We start from the raw sequence: 20,134 nt of genomic DNA on the forward strand, positions 1-20,134 counted from the left end.
ATGAGTTCAGATTAGGCAGTGAGACATACGTGCAAAACTTTGTGCACGGGACGGAACCCTGCGTGGTTATCTACTGTTGCATTTTACCTATTGTTTTTTAGATGCCTACCCTTTCTTTTCCCTGGGTGCCATGGTAGGGCGCTTGGGGAACTGAAGACGTATGTTTAAAAAAATTGGTTTCTTTCCATCAATGAAATGAAATCGGGGGTACGCCCCTCAATTTGAGAAAATAAAACATGTATCAGTTCAATGCCAATCAAAGGCTTTTGGAATAGCATAGCATGCCATCGCCAAGGTTAAGCCAAGGTAGACCCCCACAACAAGAGTACAAGACCCAAGGAGAAATGAGAGATGAAAGCATGCCCCATTGAATAACAACCAACCATCACAGTTATAGCAACCGAATCAAAATATCGAGGATTTTGGGCATCTTTAGAAGTCGAACGGCAGCCACAACATCCGAATCGAAGGAAATAGCATATGATGCGTCGTCTGGTGGTGGTAAGCATGTGGATGTCGGTCAACCAAAAGCTTTGGAATATTCATCAATGCTAAAAAGGGACAAAAGATGGTGAAGGCCAGCGAAGAAAGTTGGGTTTTGTGCCGACGTCTACGAAATGGGAGGGGGGTGGATATTCTGCTTACGAGGATGAAATTTATCATGGTGTCTTATCTGGAATATTTGTGATTGTTGCTTCGGCTAGGCCTTTCCGTGTTTGTATGAAGTTGGTGGTGCAGGATGCATGGTTGATAACCAAACAGTCACTTGAGGTCAGGAATACTCTACTGGTTTTTATCAAGTGGTTGATGGGGCCTGGGTGGAACCCTGGCCTTATCGTCATTTTGTTTCTATTATTTATTTGTTTTAAATAACTAGGTGTCCTCATTATTAATCCTTGTACAAACAACATGAAGACATGCGTGTGTTGGAGCTATTTCTGACTGATACGAGGATACCAAGATTTATGGAGTCTGCCTGGTCAGTTGTGAGTGATTGAAGAGTATTCAGATGCTATTGTTGTATTTATTTTGCATTATTGTACTATAGTATGCATCTTTTTTAGAAATGGAGGAGGACCCCTGGCCTCTACATCTGGACGATGCATGCAGCCACTTTATATTAATTATTCACATAAGACCTTACAAAGTCATACAACAGTAAGACTAAAGCCACCGTCTAGGCAACATCTGCCGCTACTCCTATACAGTTGATGTAGGGATGCTGATAGTCTGGGCCTAATACCAAACAGACCTCGTAGCCAAACCTAACATCTAAGACCTGAGGTCAACACGTCTCTTGAAATTTTAGTGAGGGATCATCTTATTTATGCTACCGTCGTTCTAAGCAAATAAGATGTAAACATGACAAACATCACATGCAAATCATAAAGTGACATGATATGGCCAATATCATCTTGCGCCTTTGATCTCCATCTTCGAGGCGCGGCATGATCACCTTCGTCACCGGCATGACACCATGATCTCCATCATCGTGTCTTCATGAAGTTGTCTCGCCAACTATTACTTCTACTACTATGGCTAACGGTTAGCAATAAAGTAAAGTAATTACATGGCGTTTTCATTGACACGCAGGTCATACAATAAATTAAGACAACTCCTATGGCTCCTGCCGGTTGTCATACTCATCGACATGCAAGTCGTGATTCCTATTACAAGAACATGATCAATCTCATACATCACATATATAATTCATCACATCCTTTTGGCCATATCACATCACATAGCATACCCTGCAAAAACAAGTTAGACGTCCTCTAATTATTGTTGCATGTTTTACGTGGCTGCTATGGGTTTCTAGCAAGAACGTTTCTTACCTACGCAAAAGCCACAACGGTGATATGCCAATTGCTATTTACCCTTCATAAGGACCCTCTTCATCGAATCCGATCCGACTAAAGTGGGAGAGACAGACACCCGCTAGCCACATTATGCATCAAGTGCATGTCAGTTGGTGGAACCTGTCTCACGTAAGAGTACGTGTAAGGTCGGTCCGGGCCGCTTCATCCCACAATGCCGCCGAATAAAGATAAGACTAGTAACGGCAAGCAAATTGAACAAATCATCGCCCACAACTACTTTGTGTTCTACTCGTGCATAGAATCTACGCATAAACCTGGCTCATGATGCCACTGTTGGGGAACGTAGCAGAAATTCAAATTTTTCTACGCATCACCAAGATCAATCTATGGATTAACTAGCAACGAGAGAGAGGGGAGTGCATCTTCATACCCTTGAAGATCGCGATGCGGAAGCGTTACAAGAACACGGTTGATGGAGTCGTACTCGCGGCGATTCGATTCAAATCGCGGAAGATCCGATCTAGCGCCGAACGGACGGCGCCTCCGCGTTCAACACACATACAGCCCGGGGACGTCTCCTCCTTCTTGATCCAGCAAGGGGAGAGGAGAAGTTGAGGGAGAACTCCAGCAGCACGACGGCATGGTGGCAATGGAGCTCGTGGTTCTCCGGCAGGGCTTCGCCAAGCACTACGGAGGAGGAGGAGATGTATGAGGAGGGAGGGGCTGCGCCAAGGCCAGGGGTGCGGCTGCCCTCTCTCTCCCTCACTATATATAGGGGGAAGGGGGTGGAGGAGGCGCCCTAGGGTTCCCTAGGGGAGGGGCGGCGGCCACAGGGGAAACCCTAGATGGGTTTGGGCGCCCCCACCCCTGGGAAACTTGCCCCCCAAGCCGGGAGGGGTGGCTGCCCTAGGGGAGGCGCCCCCACCTCTCCATGTTACGTGAGAGGGGTTGGGAAGGGCGCACAGCCCCTTAGTGGGCTGGTGTGCCACCTCCCCTTGGCCCATAAGGCCCCCCAACGCTTTCCGGGGCCTCCGAAACACCTTTCGGTCACGCTGGTCGTCACCCGGTACTTCCAGAACAATTCCGGACTCCAATACCCTTCGTCCAATATATCGGTCTTAACCTCCGGACCACTCCGGAGTTCCTCGTCACGTCCGGGATGTCATCCGGGACTCCGAACAACCTTCGGTAACCACATACTATTTCCCATAACAACTCTAGCGTCACCGAACCTTATGTGTGTAGACCCTACGGGTTCGGGAACCATGCAGACATGACCGAGACACCTCTCCGGCCAATAACCAATAGCGGGATCTGGATACCCATATTGGCTCCCACATGTTCCACGATGATATCATCAGATGAACCACGATGTCGGGGATTCAATCAATCCCGTATACAATTCCCTTTATCTATCGGTATGTTACTTGCCCGAGATTCGATCGTCGGTATCCCAATACCTCGTTCAATCTCGTTACCGGCAAGTCTCTTTTTTCGTTCCGTAACGCATGATCCCGTGGCTAACTCATTAGTCACATTGAGCTCATTATGATGATGCATTACCGAGTGGGCCCAGAGATACCTCTCCGTCATACAGAGTGACAAATCCCAGTCTCGATTCGTGCCAACCCAACAGACACTTTCGGAGATACCTGTAGTGCACCTTTATAGCCACCCAGTTACGTTGTGACGTTTGGTACACCCAAAGCATTCCTACGGTATCCGGGAGTTGCACAATCTCATGGTCTAAGGAAATGATACTTGACATTAGAAAAGCTCTTAGCAAACGAACTACACGATCTTGTGCTATGCTTAGGATTGGGTCTTGTCCATCACATCATTCTCCCAATGATGTGATCACGTTATCAACGACATCCAATGTCCATGGCCAGGAAACCATGACCATCTATTGATCAACGAGCTAGTCAACTAGAGGCTTACTAGGGACATGTTTTGGTCTATGTATTCACACATGTATTACGGTTTTCAGTCAATACAATTATAGCACGAACAATAGACAATTATCATGAGCAAGGAAATACAATAATAACCATTTTATTATTGCCTCTAGGGCATATTTCCAACAGTCTCCCACTTGCACTAGAGTCAATAATCTAGTTCACATCACTATGTGATTGTAATGAATCCAACACCCATGGGGTTTGTTCATATCTCGCTTGTGAGAGAGGGTTTTAGTCAACGGGTCTGAACCTTCCAGATCTGTGTGTGCTTTACAAATCTCTATGTCATCTTGTAGATGCAGCTACCACGCGCTACTTGGAGCTATTCCAAATAACTGCTCTACTATACGAATCCGGTTTACTACTCAGAGTCATCCGGATTAGTGTCAAAGTTTGCATCGACGTAACCCTTTACGACGAACTCCTTTTCCACCTCCATAATCGAGAAAATTCCTTAGTCCACTAATTACTAAGGATAAGTTCGACCGCTGTCATGTGATCCATTCCTGGATCACTCTTGTACCCCTTGACTAATTCATGGCAAGGCACACTTCAGGTGCGGTACACAGCATAGCATACTGTAGAGCCTACGTCTAAAGCATAGGGGACGACCTTCGTCCTTGCTCTCTCTTCTGCCGTGGTCAGGTCTTGAGTCTTACTCAATACTCACACCTTGTAACACAGCCAAGAACTCCTTCTTTGCTGATCTATTTTGAACTCCTTCAAAATCTTGTCACGGTATGTATTCATTTGAAAGTACTATTAAGCGTTTTTGATCTATCCTTATAGATCTTGATGCTCAATGTTCAAGTAGCTTAATCGAGGTTTTCCATTGAAAAACACTTTTCAAATAACCCTGTATGCTTTCCAGAAATTCTACATCATTTCTGATCAACAATATGTTAACAACATATACTCATCAGAAATTCTATATTGCTCCCAGTCACTTCTTTGGAAATACAAGTTTCTCATAAACTTTGTATAAACCCAAAATCTTGATCATCTCATCAAAGCGTATATTCCATCTCCGAGATGCTTACCCCAGTCCTTAGAAGGATTGCTGGAGCTTTGCATACTTGTTAGCATCTTTCAAAATTGACAAAACCTTCTGGTTGTATCACATACAACCTTTCCTCAAGAAAATCGTTGAGGAAACAATGTTTTGACATCCTATCTGCAAGATTTCATAAATAATGCAGTAACTGCTAATATAATTCCAATAGACTCTTAGCATCGCTACGAGTGAGAAAGTCTCATCGTAGTCAACTCCTTGAACTTGTCAGAAAACATCTTAACGACAAGTCGAGCTTTTTTAATGGTGATACTTACCATCATTGTCCGTTTTCCCTTTAAAATCCATCTGTACCCAACAGCCTTACAACCATCAAGTAGTTCTTCCAAAGTCTATACTTTGTTTTATGGCCTCGAGCCATTCGTCGGAATCTGGGCCCACCATCGCTTCTCCATAGCTCGTAGGTTCATTGTTGTCTAGCAACATGACTTCCAAGACAGGATTACGTACCACTCTGAAGTAGTACGCATCCTTGTCGCCCTACGAGGTTTGGTAGTGACTTGATCCGAAGTTTCATGATCACTATCATAGGCTTCCACTTCAATTGGTGTAGGTGCCACACGAACAACTTCTTGTGCCCTGCTACACACTAGTTGAAGTGACGGTTCAATAACCTCATCAAGTCTCCACCATCCTCCCACTCAATTCTTTCGAGAGAAACTTTTCCTCGAGAAAGGACATGTTCTTAGAAACAATCACTTTGCTTCCAGATCTGAAATAGGAGGTATACCCAACTGTTTTGGGTATTCTATGAAGATGCATTTATCCGCTTTGGGTTCGAGCTTATCAGCCTGAAACTTTTTCACATAAGCGTCGCAGCCCCAAACTTTTAAGAAACGATAGCTTAGGTTTCTCTAAACCATAGTTCATACGGTGTCGTCTCAACGGAATTGCGTGGTGCCCTATTTAAAGTGAATGCGGTTGTCTCTAATGCCTAACCCATAAACGATAGTGGTAATTCGACAAGAGACATCATGGTATGCACCATATCCAATAGGGTGCAGTTATGATGTTTGGACACACCATCACACTATGGTGTTCCAGACAGTATTAGTTGTGAAACAATTTCTACAATGTCTTAATTGTGTGCCAAACTCGTAACTCAGATATTCATCTCTATGATCATATCACAGACATTTTATCCTCTTGTCACGACGATCTTCAACTTCACTCTGAAATTACTTGAACCTTTCAATAATTCAGACTTGTGTTTCATCAAGTAAATATACTCAGCATCTACTCAAATCATCCGTGAAGTAAGAACATAACGATATCCACTGCATGCCTCAGCACTCATTGGACTGCACACATCAAAATGTATTACTTCCAACAAGTTGCTTTCTTGTTCCATCTTACTATAAACGAGGCCTTTCAGTCATCTTGCCCATGTGTTATGATTTGCATGTCTCAAGTGATTCAAAATCAAGTGAGTCCAAACGATCCATCTGTATGGAGTTTCTTCATGCATATCTACCAATAGACATGGTTCGCATGTCTCAATCTTTTCAAAACGAGTGAGTCCAAAGATCCATCAACATGGAGCTTCTTCATGCGTTTTATACCAATATGACTCAAATGGCAGTGCCACAAGTATGTGGTACTATCATTACTATTTTATATCTTTTGGCATGAACATGTGTATCACTACGATCGAGATTCAATAAATCATTCATTTTATGTGCAAGACCATTGAAGGTATTATTCAAATAAACAGAGTAACCATTATTCTCCTTAAATGAACAACCATATTGCGATAAACATAATCCAATCATGTCTATGCTCAACGCAAACACCAAATAACAATTATTTAGGTTTAACACCAATCTCGATGGTAGAGGGAGCATGCGATGCTTGATCACATCAACCTTGGAAACACTTCCAACACATATCGTCATCTCATCTTTAGCTAGTCTCCGTTTATTCCGTAGCCTTTTATTTCGAGTTACCAACACTTAGCAACCGAACCGGTATCTAATACCCTGGTGCTACTAGGAGTACTAGTAAAGTACACATTAATATAATGTATATCCAATATACTTCTCTCGACCTTGCCTACCTTCTCATCTACCAAGTATCTAGGGTAGTTCTGCTTCAGTGACCGTTCCCCTCATTACAGAAGCATTTAGTCTCGGGTTTGGGTTCAACCTTGGGTTTCTTCTCTAGAGCAGCAACTGATTTGACGTTTCATGAAGTATCCCTTCTTTCCCTTGCCCTTCTTGAAACTAGTGGTTTTACTAACCATCAACAATTGATGCTCCTACTTGATTTCTACTTTCGCGGTGTTAAACATCGCGAGTTGCTCAAGGATCATCATGTCTATCCCTGATATGTTATAGTTCATCACGAAGCTCTAATAGCTTGGTGGCAGTGACTATGGAGAACCATCACTATCTCATCTGGAAGATTAACTCCCACTCGATTCAAGCAATTGTAGTACTTAGACAATCTGAGCACATGCTCAATGATTGAGCTTTTCTCCCTTAGTTTGAAGGCTTAAGAAACTTGTCAGAGGTCTCATACCTCTTGACATGGGCACTAGTCTGAAATCCCAATTTCAGTCTTTGGAACATCTCACATGTTCTGCGACGTTTCAAAAACGTCTTCGGTGCCTCAATTCTATACCGTTTTAACATTACGCACTGAACTATCACGTAGTCATCAAAACGTGTATGTCAGATGTTCGCAACATCCACAAACGACGCTCGAGGTTCAGCACACCGAGCGGTGCATTAAGGACATAAGCCTTCTATGCAGCAATGAGGACAATCCTCAGTTTACGGACCCAGTCCGCATAATTGGTACTATCAACTTTCAACTAAATTTTCTCTAGGAACATATCTTAGTAGAACTAAGGCGTAAGCTACGACATAATTTGCAAAGACCTTTTGACTATGTTCATGATAATTAAGTTCATCTAATCAAATTTTTAATGAACTCCCACTCAGATAGACATCCCTCTAGTCATCTAAGTGATACATGATCCGAGTCAACTAGGCCGTGTTCGATCATCACGTGAGACGGATTAGTCATCATCGGTGAACATCTTCATGTTGATCGTATCTTCTATACGACTCATGTTCGACCTTTCGGTCTCTTGTGTTCCGAGGCCATGTCTGTACATGCTAGGCTCGTCAAGTCAACCTAAGTGTTTCGCATGTGTAAATCTGGCTTACACCCGTTGTATGCGAACGTTAGAATCTATCACACCCGATCATCACGTGGTGCTTCGAAACAACGAACCTTCGCAACGGTGCACAGTTAGGGGGAACACGTCTCTTGAAATTTTAGTGAGGGATCATCTTATTTATTCTACCGTCGTTCTAAGCAAATAAGATGTAAACATGACAAACATCACATGCAAATCATAAAGTGACATGATATGGCCAATATCATCTTGCGCCTTTGATCTCCATCTTCAAGGCGCGGCATGATCACCTTCGTCACCGGCATGACACCATGATCTCCATCATCGTGTATTCATGAAGTTGTCTCGCCAACTATTACTTCTACTACTATGGCTAACGGTTAGCAATAAAGTAAAGTAATTACATGGCGTTTTCATTGACACGCAGGTCATACAATAAATTAAGACAACTCCTATGGCTCCTGCCGGTTGTCATACTCATCGACATGCAAGTCGTGATTCCTATTACAAGAACATGATCAATCTCATACATCACATATATAATTCATCACATCCTTTTGGCCATATCACATCACATAGCATACCCTGCAAAAACAAGTTAGACGTCCTCTAATTATTGTTGCATGTTTTACGTGGCTGCTATGGGTTTCTAGCAAGAACGTTTCTTACCTACGCAAAAGCCATAACGGTGATATGCCAATTGCTATTTACCCTTCATAAGGACCCTCTTCATCGAATCCGATCCGACTAAAGTGGGAGAGACAGACACCCGCTAGCCACATTATGCATCAAGTGCATGTCAGTTGGTGGAACCTGTCTCACGTAAGAGTACGTGTAAGGTCGGTCCGGGCCGCTTTATCCCACAATGCCGCCGAATAAAGATAAGACTAGTAACGGCAAGCAAATTGAACAAATCATCGCCCACAACTACTTTGTGTTCTACTCGTGCATAGAATCTACGCATAAACCTGGCTCATGATGCCACTGTTGGGGAACGTAGCAGAAATTCAAAATTTTCTACGCATCACCAAGATCAATCTATGGATTAACTAGCAACGAGAGAGAGGGGGGTGCATCTTCATACCCTTGAAGATCGTGATGCGGAAGCGTTACAAGAACACGGTTGATGGAGTCGTACTCGCGGCGATTCAAATCGCGGAAGATCCGATCTAGCGCCGAACGGACGGCGCCTCCGCGTTCAACACACATACAGCCCGGGGACGTCTCCTCCTTCTTGATCCAGCAAGGGGAGAGGAGAAGTTGAGGGAGAACTCCAGCAGCACGACGGCATGGTGGCAATGGAGCTCGTGGTTCTCCGGCAGGGCTTCGCCAAGCACTACGGAGGAGGAGGAGATGTATGAGGAGGGAGGGGCTGCGCCAAAGCCAGGGGTGCGGCTGCCCTCTCTCTCCCTCACTATATATAGGGGGAAGGGGGTGGAGGAGGCGCCCTAGGGTTCCCTAGGGGAGGGGCGGCGGCCACAGGGGAAACCCTAGATGGGTTTGGGCGCCCCCACCCCTGGGAAACTTGCCCCCCAAGCCGGGAGGGGTGGCTGCCCTAGGGGAGGCGCCCCCACCTCTCCATGTTACGTGAGAGGGGTTGGGAAGGGCGCACAACCCCTTAGTGGGCTGGTGTGCCACCTCCCCTTGGCCCATAAGGCCCCCCAACGCTTTCCGGGGCCTCCGAAACACCTTTCGGTCACGCTGGTCGTCACCCGGTACTCCCAGAACAATTCCGGACTCCAATACCCTTCGTCCAATATATCGGTCTTAACCTCCGGACCACTCCGGAGTTCCTCGTCACGTCCGGGATGTCATCCGGGACTCCGAACAACCTTCGGTAACCACATACTATTTCCCATAACAACTCTAGCGTCACCGAACCTTATGTGTGTAGACCCTACGGGTTCGGGAACCATGCAGACATGACCGAGACACCTCTCCGGCCAATAACCAATAGCGGGATCTGGATACCCATATTGGCTCCCACATGTTCCACGATGATCTCATCGGATGAACCACGATGTCGGGGATTCAATCAATCCCGTATACAATTCCCTTTGTCTATCGGTATGTTACTTGCCCGAGATTCGATCGTCGGTATCCCAATACCTCGTTCAATCTCGTTACCGGCAAGTCTCTTTTTTCGTTCCGTAATGCATGATCCCGTGGCTAACCCATTAGTCACATTGAGCTCATTATGATGATGCATTACCGAGTGGGCCCAGAGATACCTATCCGTCATACAGAGTGACAAATCCCAGTCTCGATTCGTGCCAACCCAACAGACACTTTCGGAGATACCTGTAGTGCACCTTTATAGCCACCCAGTTATGTTGTGACGTTTGGTACACCCAAAGCATTCCTACGGTATCCGGGAGTTGCACAATCTCATGGTCTAAGGAAATGATACTTGACATTAGAAAAGCTCTTAGCAAACGAACTACACGATCTTGTGCTATGCTTAGGATTGGGTCTTGTCCATCACATCATTCTCCCAATGATGTGATCCCGTTATCAACGACATCCAATGTCCATGGCCAGGAAACCATGACCATCTATTGATCAACGAGCTAGTCAACTAGAGGCTTACTAGGGACATGTTTTGGTCTATGTATTCACACATGTATTACGGTTTTCAGTCAATACAATTATAGCACGAACAATAGACAATTATCATGAAGAAAGAAATACAATAATAACCATTTTATTATTGCCTCTAGGGCATATTTCCAACACGTACATCGGGCGCGAGTCTCCACTGCGCCACGCCGCCGAGATCCGCCGTCATCAATGTGTAGGATGAAGCACCGCCCAACCAAGAAAGCCGCCCACTGGTCCCTCGATCCCGTGTACGCCTCCAAGAATGACGCCCCCAAGGAGGAAACGACACCAACGCGCCGCCGTCATCCGATCTACTGATCTAGAGTTTCCCCCGGAGGTAGCAGATAGTTGTCTTGACATCTCCTTGGCGATGCCTTCAAGAAGGAAACGCCGCATACCAGCGCCTTCACCGCCGGCCTTGGCCAGGTTTTCACCCGGATCTGAACAGAGGACCTCCATCAAGAAACTTGTGCACGAACCGCCGCCATCGCTGCCGGGGACTGGACGGAGAATCCAGGCCGCCGCCGCCTGACCGGCCATGGCACCACCATGGTGCCCAGGCCGGCGTCGTCAGGCCCACCATGCCCGCCTGTAGACGCTCACCAGATTCGCCGGCCCGCCGAAGCCCATCTGGCTACGGCAAGATCTGCGATCTTGGCCGCCGCCACAGGGGCTCCTCTGCTGCGGTATCGCGCCTGCGCTGACGCCGCTGTCACACTCGCCGCCGGGAACGCGATGCTCCACGCCGCCGGTGCCCCGCAGTTCCGTGCGCCGCCGCCGCCAGGGGAAGACGCAGCCACCACGCGAGGGGGAAAGCCCCGCCGCCGCCATCACCGGCCAGGCTATGGGTGTAGCCTCCGGCGGCGGTAGGGGAGAGAGGACGAGGGAGGAGGCCTTTGGGCCGGCGGCGGCAAATCGCCCCCCGTGTCGCCTAGGTTAGGCGACGCGGGGGCAGGGGACGAGGCCCATTCATCTAGTATGCATCCGGGACGACGGAGTAATATAAATGAAATTTCAGAAATCGATCATACAGTTTTGAGATTTGTAAAAAAAAATTAAAAAATTCAATGGATATGATACAAGCAAGATATGAAAGGGGATATCAACGGATGAATCGTTGAGAAAGGAGAATATATTCTCCACGCACAAGTAGGAAAAGAAAAAGGAAAGGAAAGCTGGATAGATAGGGTGATGGGTGTGAAGGGGGGAACAAGGAAAGCCAGGCGTTGCGTGTCGACCATGAGTGCAACTGGGACGGCCCTCACTAGTTACAGCAATGAAAAACAAGGCGGTTTATGCTCCATTTTGGTCCTTTTGGTTTTGGGCATCACATCCGATGGCCCCCTCGCTACATTTCCATCTGTCAGGTGGTCGTTCTCATCTCAACTAGTACTCCTATCAAATTAGGAACACCTAGCAGAGTAGATCAGTTAGTTAATCCATGGATATGATCTAGATATGGTACGTTGTTAGATAGTCGTTTTCATCTATAGCAGTTTGGTGTCCATCATCACCTGCTTAATCCATGGATATGACTCATGTTTTGGTCTTCTCGGTGGATAGGACATGCCTATGCTATATATGCCTGCTGCAACCTTGGGGGGGGGGGGGGGGGGGGGGGGGGGGGGGGTTACCACGATCCCATATCTTTGTCCACACAAACCTCTAATGTGGTAATGTTTTGTTAAATACTCACTCCGTCTCATGTAGCTAGTAGATAACTCCTGCTGATAGCACGCATGTTTGGCGATAAAAATGCAAGCCAGGCACATATGCATAGATACTGTTGTTGACGACATTAATGGTGAAACAAAGGTGAGTATCTACATGTGTGGTGGTGCAGTGCAGTGGGGACATACTATTATACATAGGGACACCATCGGACTCCACATCCACTAATGAAAAAATTCCCTATTTGACACTATTTAAAATTTCGTTTCCCTATTTAACATCGAAGAAATATTTCTTCCCTATATAACACCAACTTTAAATTTTGTTCCCAATATAACACTTCTGTCCATTTTTTGACATAATGGTGTTAAATGACACGTGTCCTCGTATTGTTTCCGCGCTCGCGACCGCGCCGCCGACTCCCGGTTCTTGATCATCCGGCGCTGCCGCTGGTCGCCGCCGCCACTGGCTACACAACGGCTCTCTTGCTGGCGCCTCCGGACGCGGAGAAGCCAAAGTGACAGCCGGCTGGGTCGTCGTCGGAGCTGGTGGCCGAGTTGGCAGCGTCGGTCCCCGGGGCAGGTGAACTCCAGGGTGAGCGCCGTGTGAGGCGGCGGCGCGCGGGGAGCTTTATTTGATTTTTCTCTTGAAGAGAAAAGGGTGATACAGCAAAGTAGAGATAAGTATTTCCCTTAGTTAAGAACCAAGGTATCAATCCAGTAGGAGGCACAAGCAAATCTCCAATCTATGCACATGCACAAACTAACAAACACTTGCACTCAACGCGAAAAAGGGGTTGCCAATCCCTTCACGGTCTCGAACAAAAGTGAGATCTAATAGAGATAGGTATAAAAGATAAATAAAAAGGCAAACTAAAGTAAATATAAAGAAATTGCAGCAAGGTATTTTTTTTGGGTTTTTGGTTTATAGATCTGAAAATGTATGATGGAAAATAGACCCGGGGGCCATAGGTTTCACTAGGGCTTCTCTCTTGAAGATAGCATACGGTGGATAAATAAATTACTGTTGAGCAATTGATAGAAAAGCGCAAAGTTATGACGATATATAAGGCAATGATTATGAATATAGGCATCACGTCTGTGTCAAGTAGGCTGAAACGATTCTGCATCTACTACTATTACTCCACACATCGACCGCTATCCAGCATGCATCTAGAGTATTAAGTTCATAAGAACGGAGTAACGCCTTAAGTAAGATGACATGATCTAGAGGGATAAACTCAAGCAATATGATATAAACCGCATCCTTTTATCCTTGATGGCAACAATACAATATGTGCCTCACTACCCCTTCTGCACTAGGTGAGGACACCACAAGATTGAACCCAAAACTAAGCACATCTTCCATTACAAGAAAAACCAATCTAGTTGGCCAAACCAAACCGATAGTTCGAAGAAAAATACAAAGATATCTTAATCATGCATAAAAGAGTTCAGAGAAGACTCAGATAATAGTCATAGATAATCTGATCATAAATCCATAATTCATCGAATCTCAACAAACACACCGCAAAAAAGTATTACATCAAATAGATCTCCAAGAACATCGAGGAGACATTATATTGAAGATCAAAGAGAGAGAAGAAGCCATCTAAGTACTAGCTATGGACCCGTAGGTCTGTGGTAAACTACTCACGCATCATTGGAAGGGCAGCAAGGCTGATGTAGAGGCCCTCTGTGATCGAATCCCCCTCCGGCAGATCGCCTGAAAAGGCCCCAAGATGGGATCTCACGGGAACAGAGGCTTGCGGCGGCGAAAAAGTATTTTCGTGGATGCCTCTAATGGTTTGGAAATATTTGGGAATTTATAGTGCAAAGATTAGGGTTGGGAGACCTCCGAGGGACCCACAAGCCCTCAAGCCCCCCCCCCCCCAGGGCGAGCCTGACAGGCTTGTGCCCTCCTAGGGAACCTACTTGCCCCCTCTCCAAGTCCTCTGGAGGTCTTCTGGTCCAAGAAAAATCATCGCGAAAGTTTTATTCCCTTTGGACTCCGTTCGATATTCATTTTCTATAAAACTCAAAAACTAGGGAAAAAAACTAAAACTGGCACTGGGCTTTAGGTTAATAGGTTAGTCCCAAAATTAATATAAAATTAGCATATTAATGCATATAAAACATCCAAAACAGATAATATAATAGCATGAAAAAATTAAAAATTATAGATACGTTGGAGACGTATCAAGCGTCCCCAAGCTTAGTTCATGCTCGTCCTCAAGTAGGTAAATGATAAAAACATAATTTTTGATGTTGAATGCTACCTAACATATTTATCGATGTAATCTTCTTTATTGTGGCATGAATATTCAGATCCATAAGATTCAATACAAAAGTTTAATATTGACATAAAAATAATAATACTTCAAGCATATTAATAAAGCAATCATGTCTTTTCAAAATAACATGGCCAAAGAAAGTTATCCCTATAAAATCATATAGTCTGGCTATGCTCCATCTTCATCACACAAAGTATTTCATCATGCACAATCCCGATGACAAGCCAAGCAATTGTTTCATACTTGTGGTGTAACAATGAGTTTGGATTAGGCAGTGAGACATACGTGCAAAACTTTGTGCACAAGATGGAACCATGCGTGGTTACCTACTGTTGCATTGTACCTATTGTTTTTTAGATGCCTATCCTTTCTTTTCCCTGGGTGCCATGGTAGGGCGCCTGGGGTACTGAAGACGTATGTTTAAAATAAATCGGTTTCTTTTCATCAATGAAGTGAAATCGGGGGTACGGCCCTCAATTTGAAAAAAGAAAACATGTATCAGTTCAATGCCAACCAAAGGCTTTTGGAGTAGCCTAGCACGCCATTGCCAAGGTTAAGCCAAGGTAGACCCCCACAACAAGACCCAAGGAGAAATGAGAGATGAAAGCATGCCCCATTGAATAACAACCAACCATTGAAATTATAGCAACCAAATCAAAATATCGAGGATTTTGGGCATCTTCAGAAGTCGAACGCCAGCCACAACATCCGAATAGAAGGAAATAGCATATGGTGCGTCGTCTGGTGGTGGTAAGCATGTGGATGTCGGTCAACCCAAAAGCTTTGGAATACTCATCAATGCTAAAAAGGGACAAAAGATGGTGAAAACGAGGTGGATGGTGAACCACGCGAAGAAAGTTGGGTTTTGTGGCGACGTCTACGAAATTTTTTTTGGGGGGGAGGGGGGGGGGGGGGTGGGGTGGATATTCTTCTTACGAGGATGAAATTTATCAAGGTGTCTTATTCGGAATGTTTGTGATTGTTGCTTTGGCCCGACCTTTCCGTGTTTGTATGAAGTTGGCGGTGCAGGATGCATGGTTGATAACCAAACAGTCACTTAAGGTCAGGAATATTCTACTGGTTTTTATCAAGTGGTTTTTGGGTGGAACCCTAGCCTTATCACCATTTTTTTTATTTGTTTTAAATAATTATATGTCCTCATTATTGATCCTTGTATAAACAACATGAAGCCTTTTCTAACTTTAGTTAGTGGATGTGGAACAAAATTTCGGCGTGTCCTCGTATTGTTCGCGTGTGCCGTGTGCGTGTTTCGTGGAGTCGAGCCGTCCATCAAGCAAGCTGGCGGCCGTGTTGTTTTATACGTGCGTGTGCTGTGTGCAAGCTAGCTTAAAAATCCATCCAGTAGGGAGCTAGCTGCTTGGTACTCGTACGTGTGGTCTCCAGGAATATGACACCGGAATAAGACATCGGCTTATTCTGTTACACTAACCATGGACTCCACCTTTCATTAGATTCATTATGAAAGGATTTTCATATTTTATTTAATTAGTATTGCCGATGTCGATATTCTTGGCTCTGGACTTGGTTAAAGTTAAAGAAATTTGACTTTTTAAAAAATTAATACACATTCTATTATGAAACTGGGGGAATATTTGATTTGGCAAGTGGGGGGAGGTGATGGAATGTGTTTTTCTTTTTATTTATAGTGCGGTGTGTTGATGGGTCATTCGTGGTGTGATTCTGTGTTATCTGCTCAGTATCACATGTTGACGCTTTTTTTCTAGGTGATGAGAGGGTGTGCGGGATTGATATATTTTTTAGGCAGGTTGCTGCCAATTGTTTTGAAAAATTGTTGACCAGCTTTAAAATTACGAAGCATAGTGAATTAAAAAAATTAATAAGAGAACTCCTTAATAAAATTATTGACCCGGTCAAAATCGGATGATCAAATTCTAAATTGAAGACATCAATTGATTATTAGGCATTAAAAATTAAAGAGCATAGTGTAATTGATAGATCCTCCTACCAGACCAGGCCATAACCCACTCAAGTAGGCCGTTAATTTGCAAATGTACGAAGCAAACTAGGAATTGATTCATTCATCTCTGGCCGCAATATATATTACTCAATTACTCAAGATAAATGGATCAGTTGACCCACTCAAGGAGGGAGACTCGAGAGCGACTATTCTGCATCTAGACTCACTCGCCTACACCTGAGTGTGAACGATAAATTCAAAAAAATAGTACGTGTTAATTGATGGATATGCTCCAGCTGGCACGTTGTTAGATGGTCGTTTTCATCTATAGCACTTAGGTGTCTATCCTCACTAGATTAATTAGTTAATCGATGGATATGATTCAGGTTTTAGTTTTCTTTGTGGACAGGACAGGCTATATACGGCTGCTACAGCCTAATCGTGGGCGGTGGGGTTGGCGTAACATGACCCATGTCGATTTCACACATTTCTTTTGCCGGGGAGTTGATGGTGACATATGTCACCTCGTCCCATCCCAAAATATGTACCCGTCAGTATGCTTATTGCAGCCACGCACATATATTGCATATATAGATGCTGTCGTTGACGGCATTAACGGCGAAAAAGAAGTTAGTGTCTATGTCCACATATGTGCTACATGTGTGGTGGTGGGGACATACTCCTACATAGATAGTACAAACATAGGATTCCACATCCACATGTTGGTACGTGCCACAAAGCAAAACTGAATCAACCCGCCCACGGTATGTCTGGCCTGAATAAAATCCTATCTTATCATGCATGCATTCGTCATTCATCTACTAGTATCTTTCTCTCAGGCCATTCGGCCACTCGATCCCCACGCAAGTAGGCTTGTGATGGAAAAGCCGTTAATATGCGCAGCTGGCACAATTGATCCATTCCTCTCTCCGGCCTCAGTATTGCTCTTTAAGGAGACAGACGCCAAGTAGTATAGTGCAACTAGTACAGTAGTTGAGTACTAGCTTAGCTTAACTTCCATCCATCGTCGAGCTACATGCTTGCTTAATTTTGCAAGGAAGTAGGCTACTGCTAGATTACATACATAGTACTTGGTTAACGCGTAGTACAATGCTAATCAAGTCATCTAGCTAGCTTGGACAATCAATCCGTTGTACTAGTAAGTGGAATGAAGCTGCCGCTGCTACAGTCGATGGCCGCCGCGACGATCATGGTGCAGGGGCGGAGCGGCACCTCTGCGGCTGCTGGAGGGTACTGCTACTAGTGTTCCTCCTGCTCCTGCTGCTGCTGCTGCTGCTGCTGCTGCTGCAGTCCGGGACGGCTACCTGCGCCGCCTTCGCCAAGCGATCCTGCATGCCAACATTTAACCACTCAGCACTTTCATCCATAGCAAAGAGAGAAATTGCCGTGTGGATATGTACGTACGTTGATGAAGTCCTGCTCGCGCTGGATAAGCATCCTGTTCTCCCGGCGCAGCTGCTCCAGCTCCAGCTCCATCTCGTTGGTGTGGGCCTGCTTCCGCGCCCGCGACCGCGCCGCCGACTCCTTGTTCTTGACCATCCGGCGCTGCCGCCGGTCGCCGCCCACCGCCGGCTGGACCACGGCCCTCCTGCTGCCGCCTCCGGACGCGGAGAAGCCAAAGTGGCAGCCGGCTGGGTCGTCGCCGGAGCTGGTGGCCGTGTTGGCAGCGCTGGTCCCCCCGGGGCAGGTGAACTCCAGGGTGAGCGCCGTGTGAGCCGGCGGCGGCGTGCGGGGCGGTTGCGGAACCGCGCCGGCCAGGTAGTCCTGGGGGTAGACAGCGGTGCCGCGGTAGGGAGCGGCGGCCGGGGAGTGGAGGTGGTACGACTGTAGCGCGAGCGGGGTGGAGCACAGCGACATGTCCTTCCACACCTCCTCCATCGATGATCTTATCCTTCCTACCCAACGAACCTCGGCTAGTAAGGGCGGGAGTACAGTAGATCTTCCTTGAGTTGAGTGGATGGAATGGAAGCAAGTCAAATGTAGCTAGGCAGGCAGGCAATGCAAGCAGAGAGATATTTGGTCGATAGATAGATGATGTTGCTCCCTCTTTATAGCCACGCCGTCTCCTCCATCCATCCATGGTGCACACGTAGTACCCTGCAACTTTACTCTCTTTTTAAATTTTCTTGTCCAAAAGCAAAACAAAAAGGGAATACGTAATTGCAACAGTAGTGTGATTTCAGCTAGGAGGATCGGAGTCGGGCCCATGGCCAAAACAGCATACGTGCACACCGGTACTCCTACTACACTGTTCCTCAACAGCGAGCTAGCCAGCACGACCAGCTGTGACTCTTATATATCCTACAGGAGTACAATATGTACTAGAGTACTAACGCTACAATTTTAAACCCAAACCTACTCCCTCCTCCTTTAAAATAAAACATATCAATTTTGTCTGAAGTCCATCAAACGACGCAAAGTTTTATTAAGTTCGTAGGAAAAAGATAATCAAGAATCACGATTCTAAATTAATATCATTGGATGCATAATGATAATAATAATTATTATATATATATATAATATCTATTTGGTATTGTAGTTGTAGATGGTTTTTCCTATAAACATGATCAAATTTATACGTTGTTTAACTTCAAACAAACTTTATAGGCCTTCTTTGAGGGAGCAACATATATCTTGGACAACCTAAACTCATGTCATACTTTGCGCCAATAAAAGATATTTTCCAGACCTTTTGAGGTCACAATGATAGTCTGCAAGAAAATAATCGTTTTCCACTAGTGTTAATTGATTTACATTTGCCTAGCTTGTTGTCTGCCATGGTTGGTGCATCAAGTAAACATACCCTTAAACTAGAAGCTTCAGTGTCTACGTTTTGCTCACCCTTAATATATAGTTGTCAAGATATTTGAAAAAAAGGTGAATGTTAACGATGCTATAATATGATCAGTGTCAATAATTGGGTGCAAGAACTATAGTCACAATACTATAATGAGAAAAACAAGAAATGTAATCACACTAGATACACAAGGTTTAAATTCTGGTAACATAAAAATCTCAAATTCACCAAACACCAAGTAGGGATACCGAAGTAAAATCATAATTTAGGACCCATGTATGAGAAAACCAATTGAAATACTTTTTATTAATCATTTTTTGGATGTATTTTTCATTAATTATTGTGATTGCACCACGACTAAGCAACACAAACCCGTTCTGATTTTCCAACAGGATGATTCAATGGATCAATAAATGAAGTAACCAGTAAAATACATAATTTATAGGGTATAGCCGAACGAACTTGCAGTTAATGGCCAATATCCGATGAAGTGATCTCTTGGGATATTTCAAAAGCCATCGGCGGAGTAGATGAGGATGTGGGAGTTGCGAGTTAATGCAGGGATCTGATTTGTCGTTGGCGAGTCGAGAAAGAGAGAGAAGAGAATGTGGAGAATTTGGTGTGACTTCTTCGAGAGCTCTGCTATGAGGATTTGAACATGAGAAAAAGCGATGGGAATAAGGGACATGAGGTGGGCCGTGGGCCTCAATCAGTGGGATGGTTTTAGGATTGGTCAGTACAATTTAATGGCTCATTAGTCTTTAATTTTTGGATTAGTATTAATAATAGTGGTACTTGAAAATTTTGGGCCCCT

At 45.0% G+C, this 20,134-nt stretch overlaps 1 protein-coding gene across 1 annotated transcript; it reads right to left on the reverse strand.

Annotated features, from left to right (window-relative positions):
• Positions 1-17,529: 17,529 nt before the first annotated feature.
• LOC109771163 (uncharacterized) lies at positions 17,530-18,510 on the reverse strand. Its single transcript, XM_020329864.4, has 2 exons — positions 17,928-18,510; positions 17,530-17,851 (listed from the first exon to the last, which is right to left on the reverse strand). The coding sequence occupies exons 1-2, from the start codon at positions 18,399-18,401 to the stop codon at positions 17,711-17,713; spliced, it is 615 nt and encodes a 204-aa protein (XP_020185453.1). The 5' UTR covers positions 18,402-18,510; the 3' UTR covers positions 17,530-17,710.
• Between the last annotated feature and the right edge of the window lie 1,624 nt (positions 18,511-20,134).

This window comes from Aegilops tauschii, chromosome 2 (genome assembly GCF_002575655.3).
Source record: "Aegilops tauschii subsp. strangulata cultivar AL8/78 chromosome 2, Aet v6.0, whole genome shotgun sequence".
Classification (NCBI taxonomy): domain Eukaryota; kingdom Viridiplantae; phylum Streptophyta; class Magnoliopsida; order Poales; family Poaceae; genus Aegilops; species Aegilops tauschii.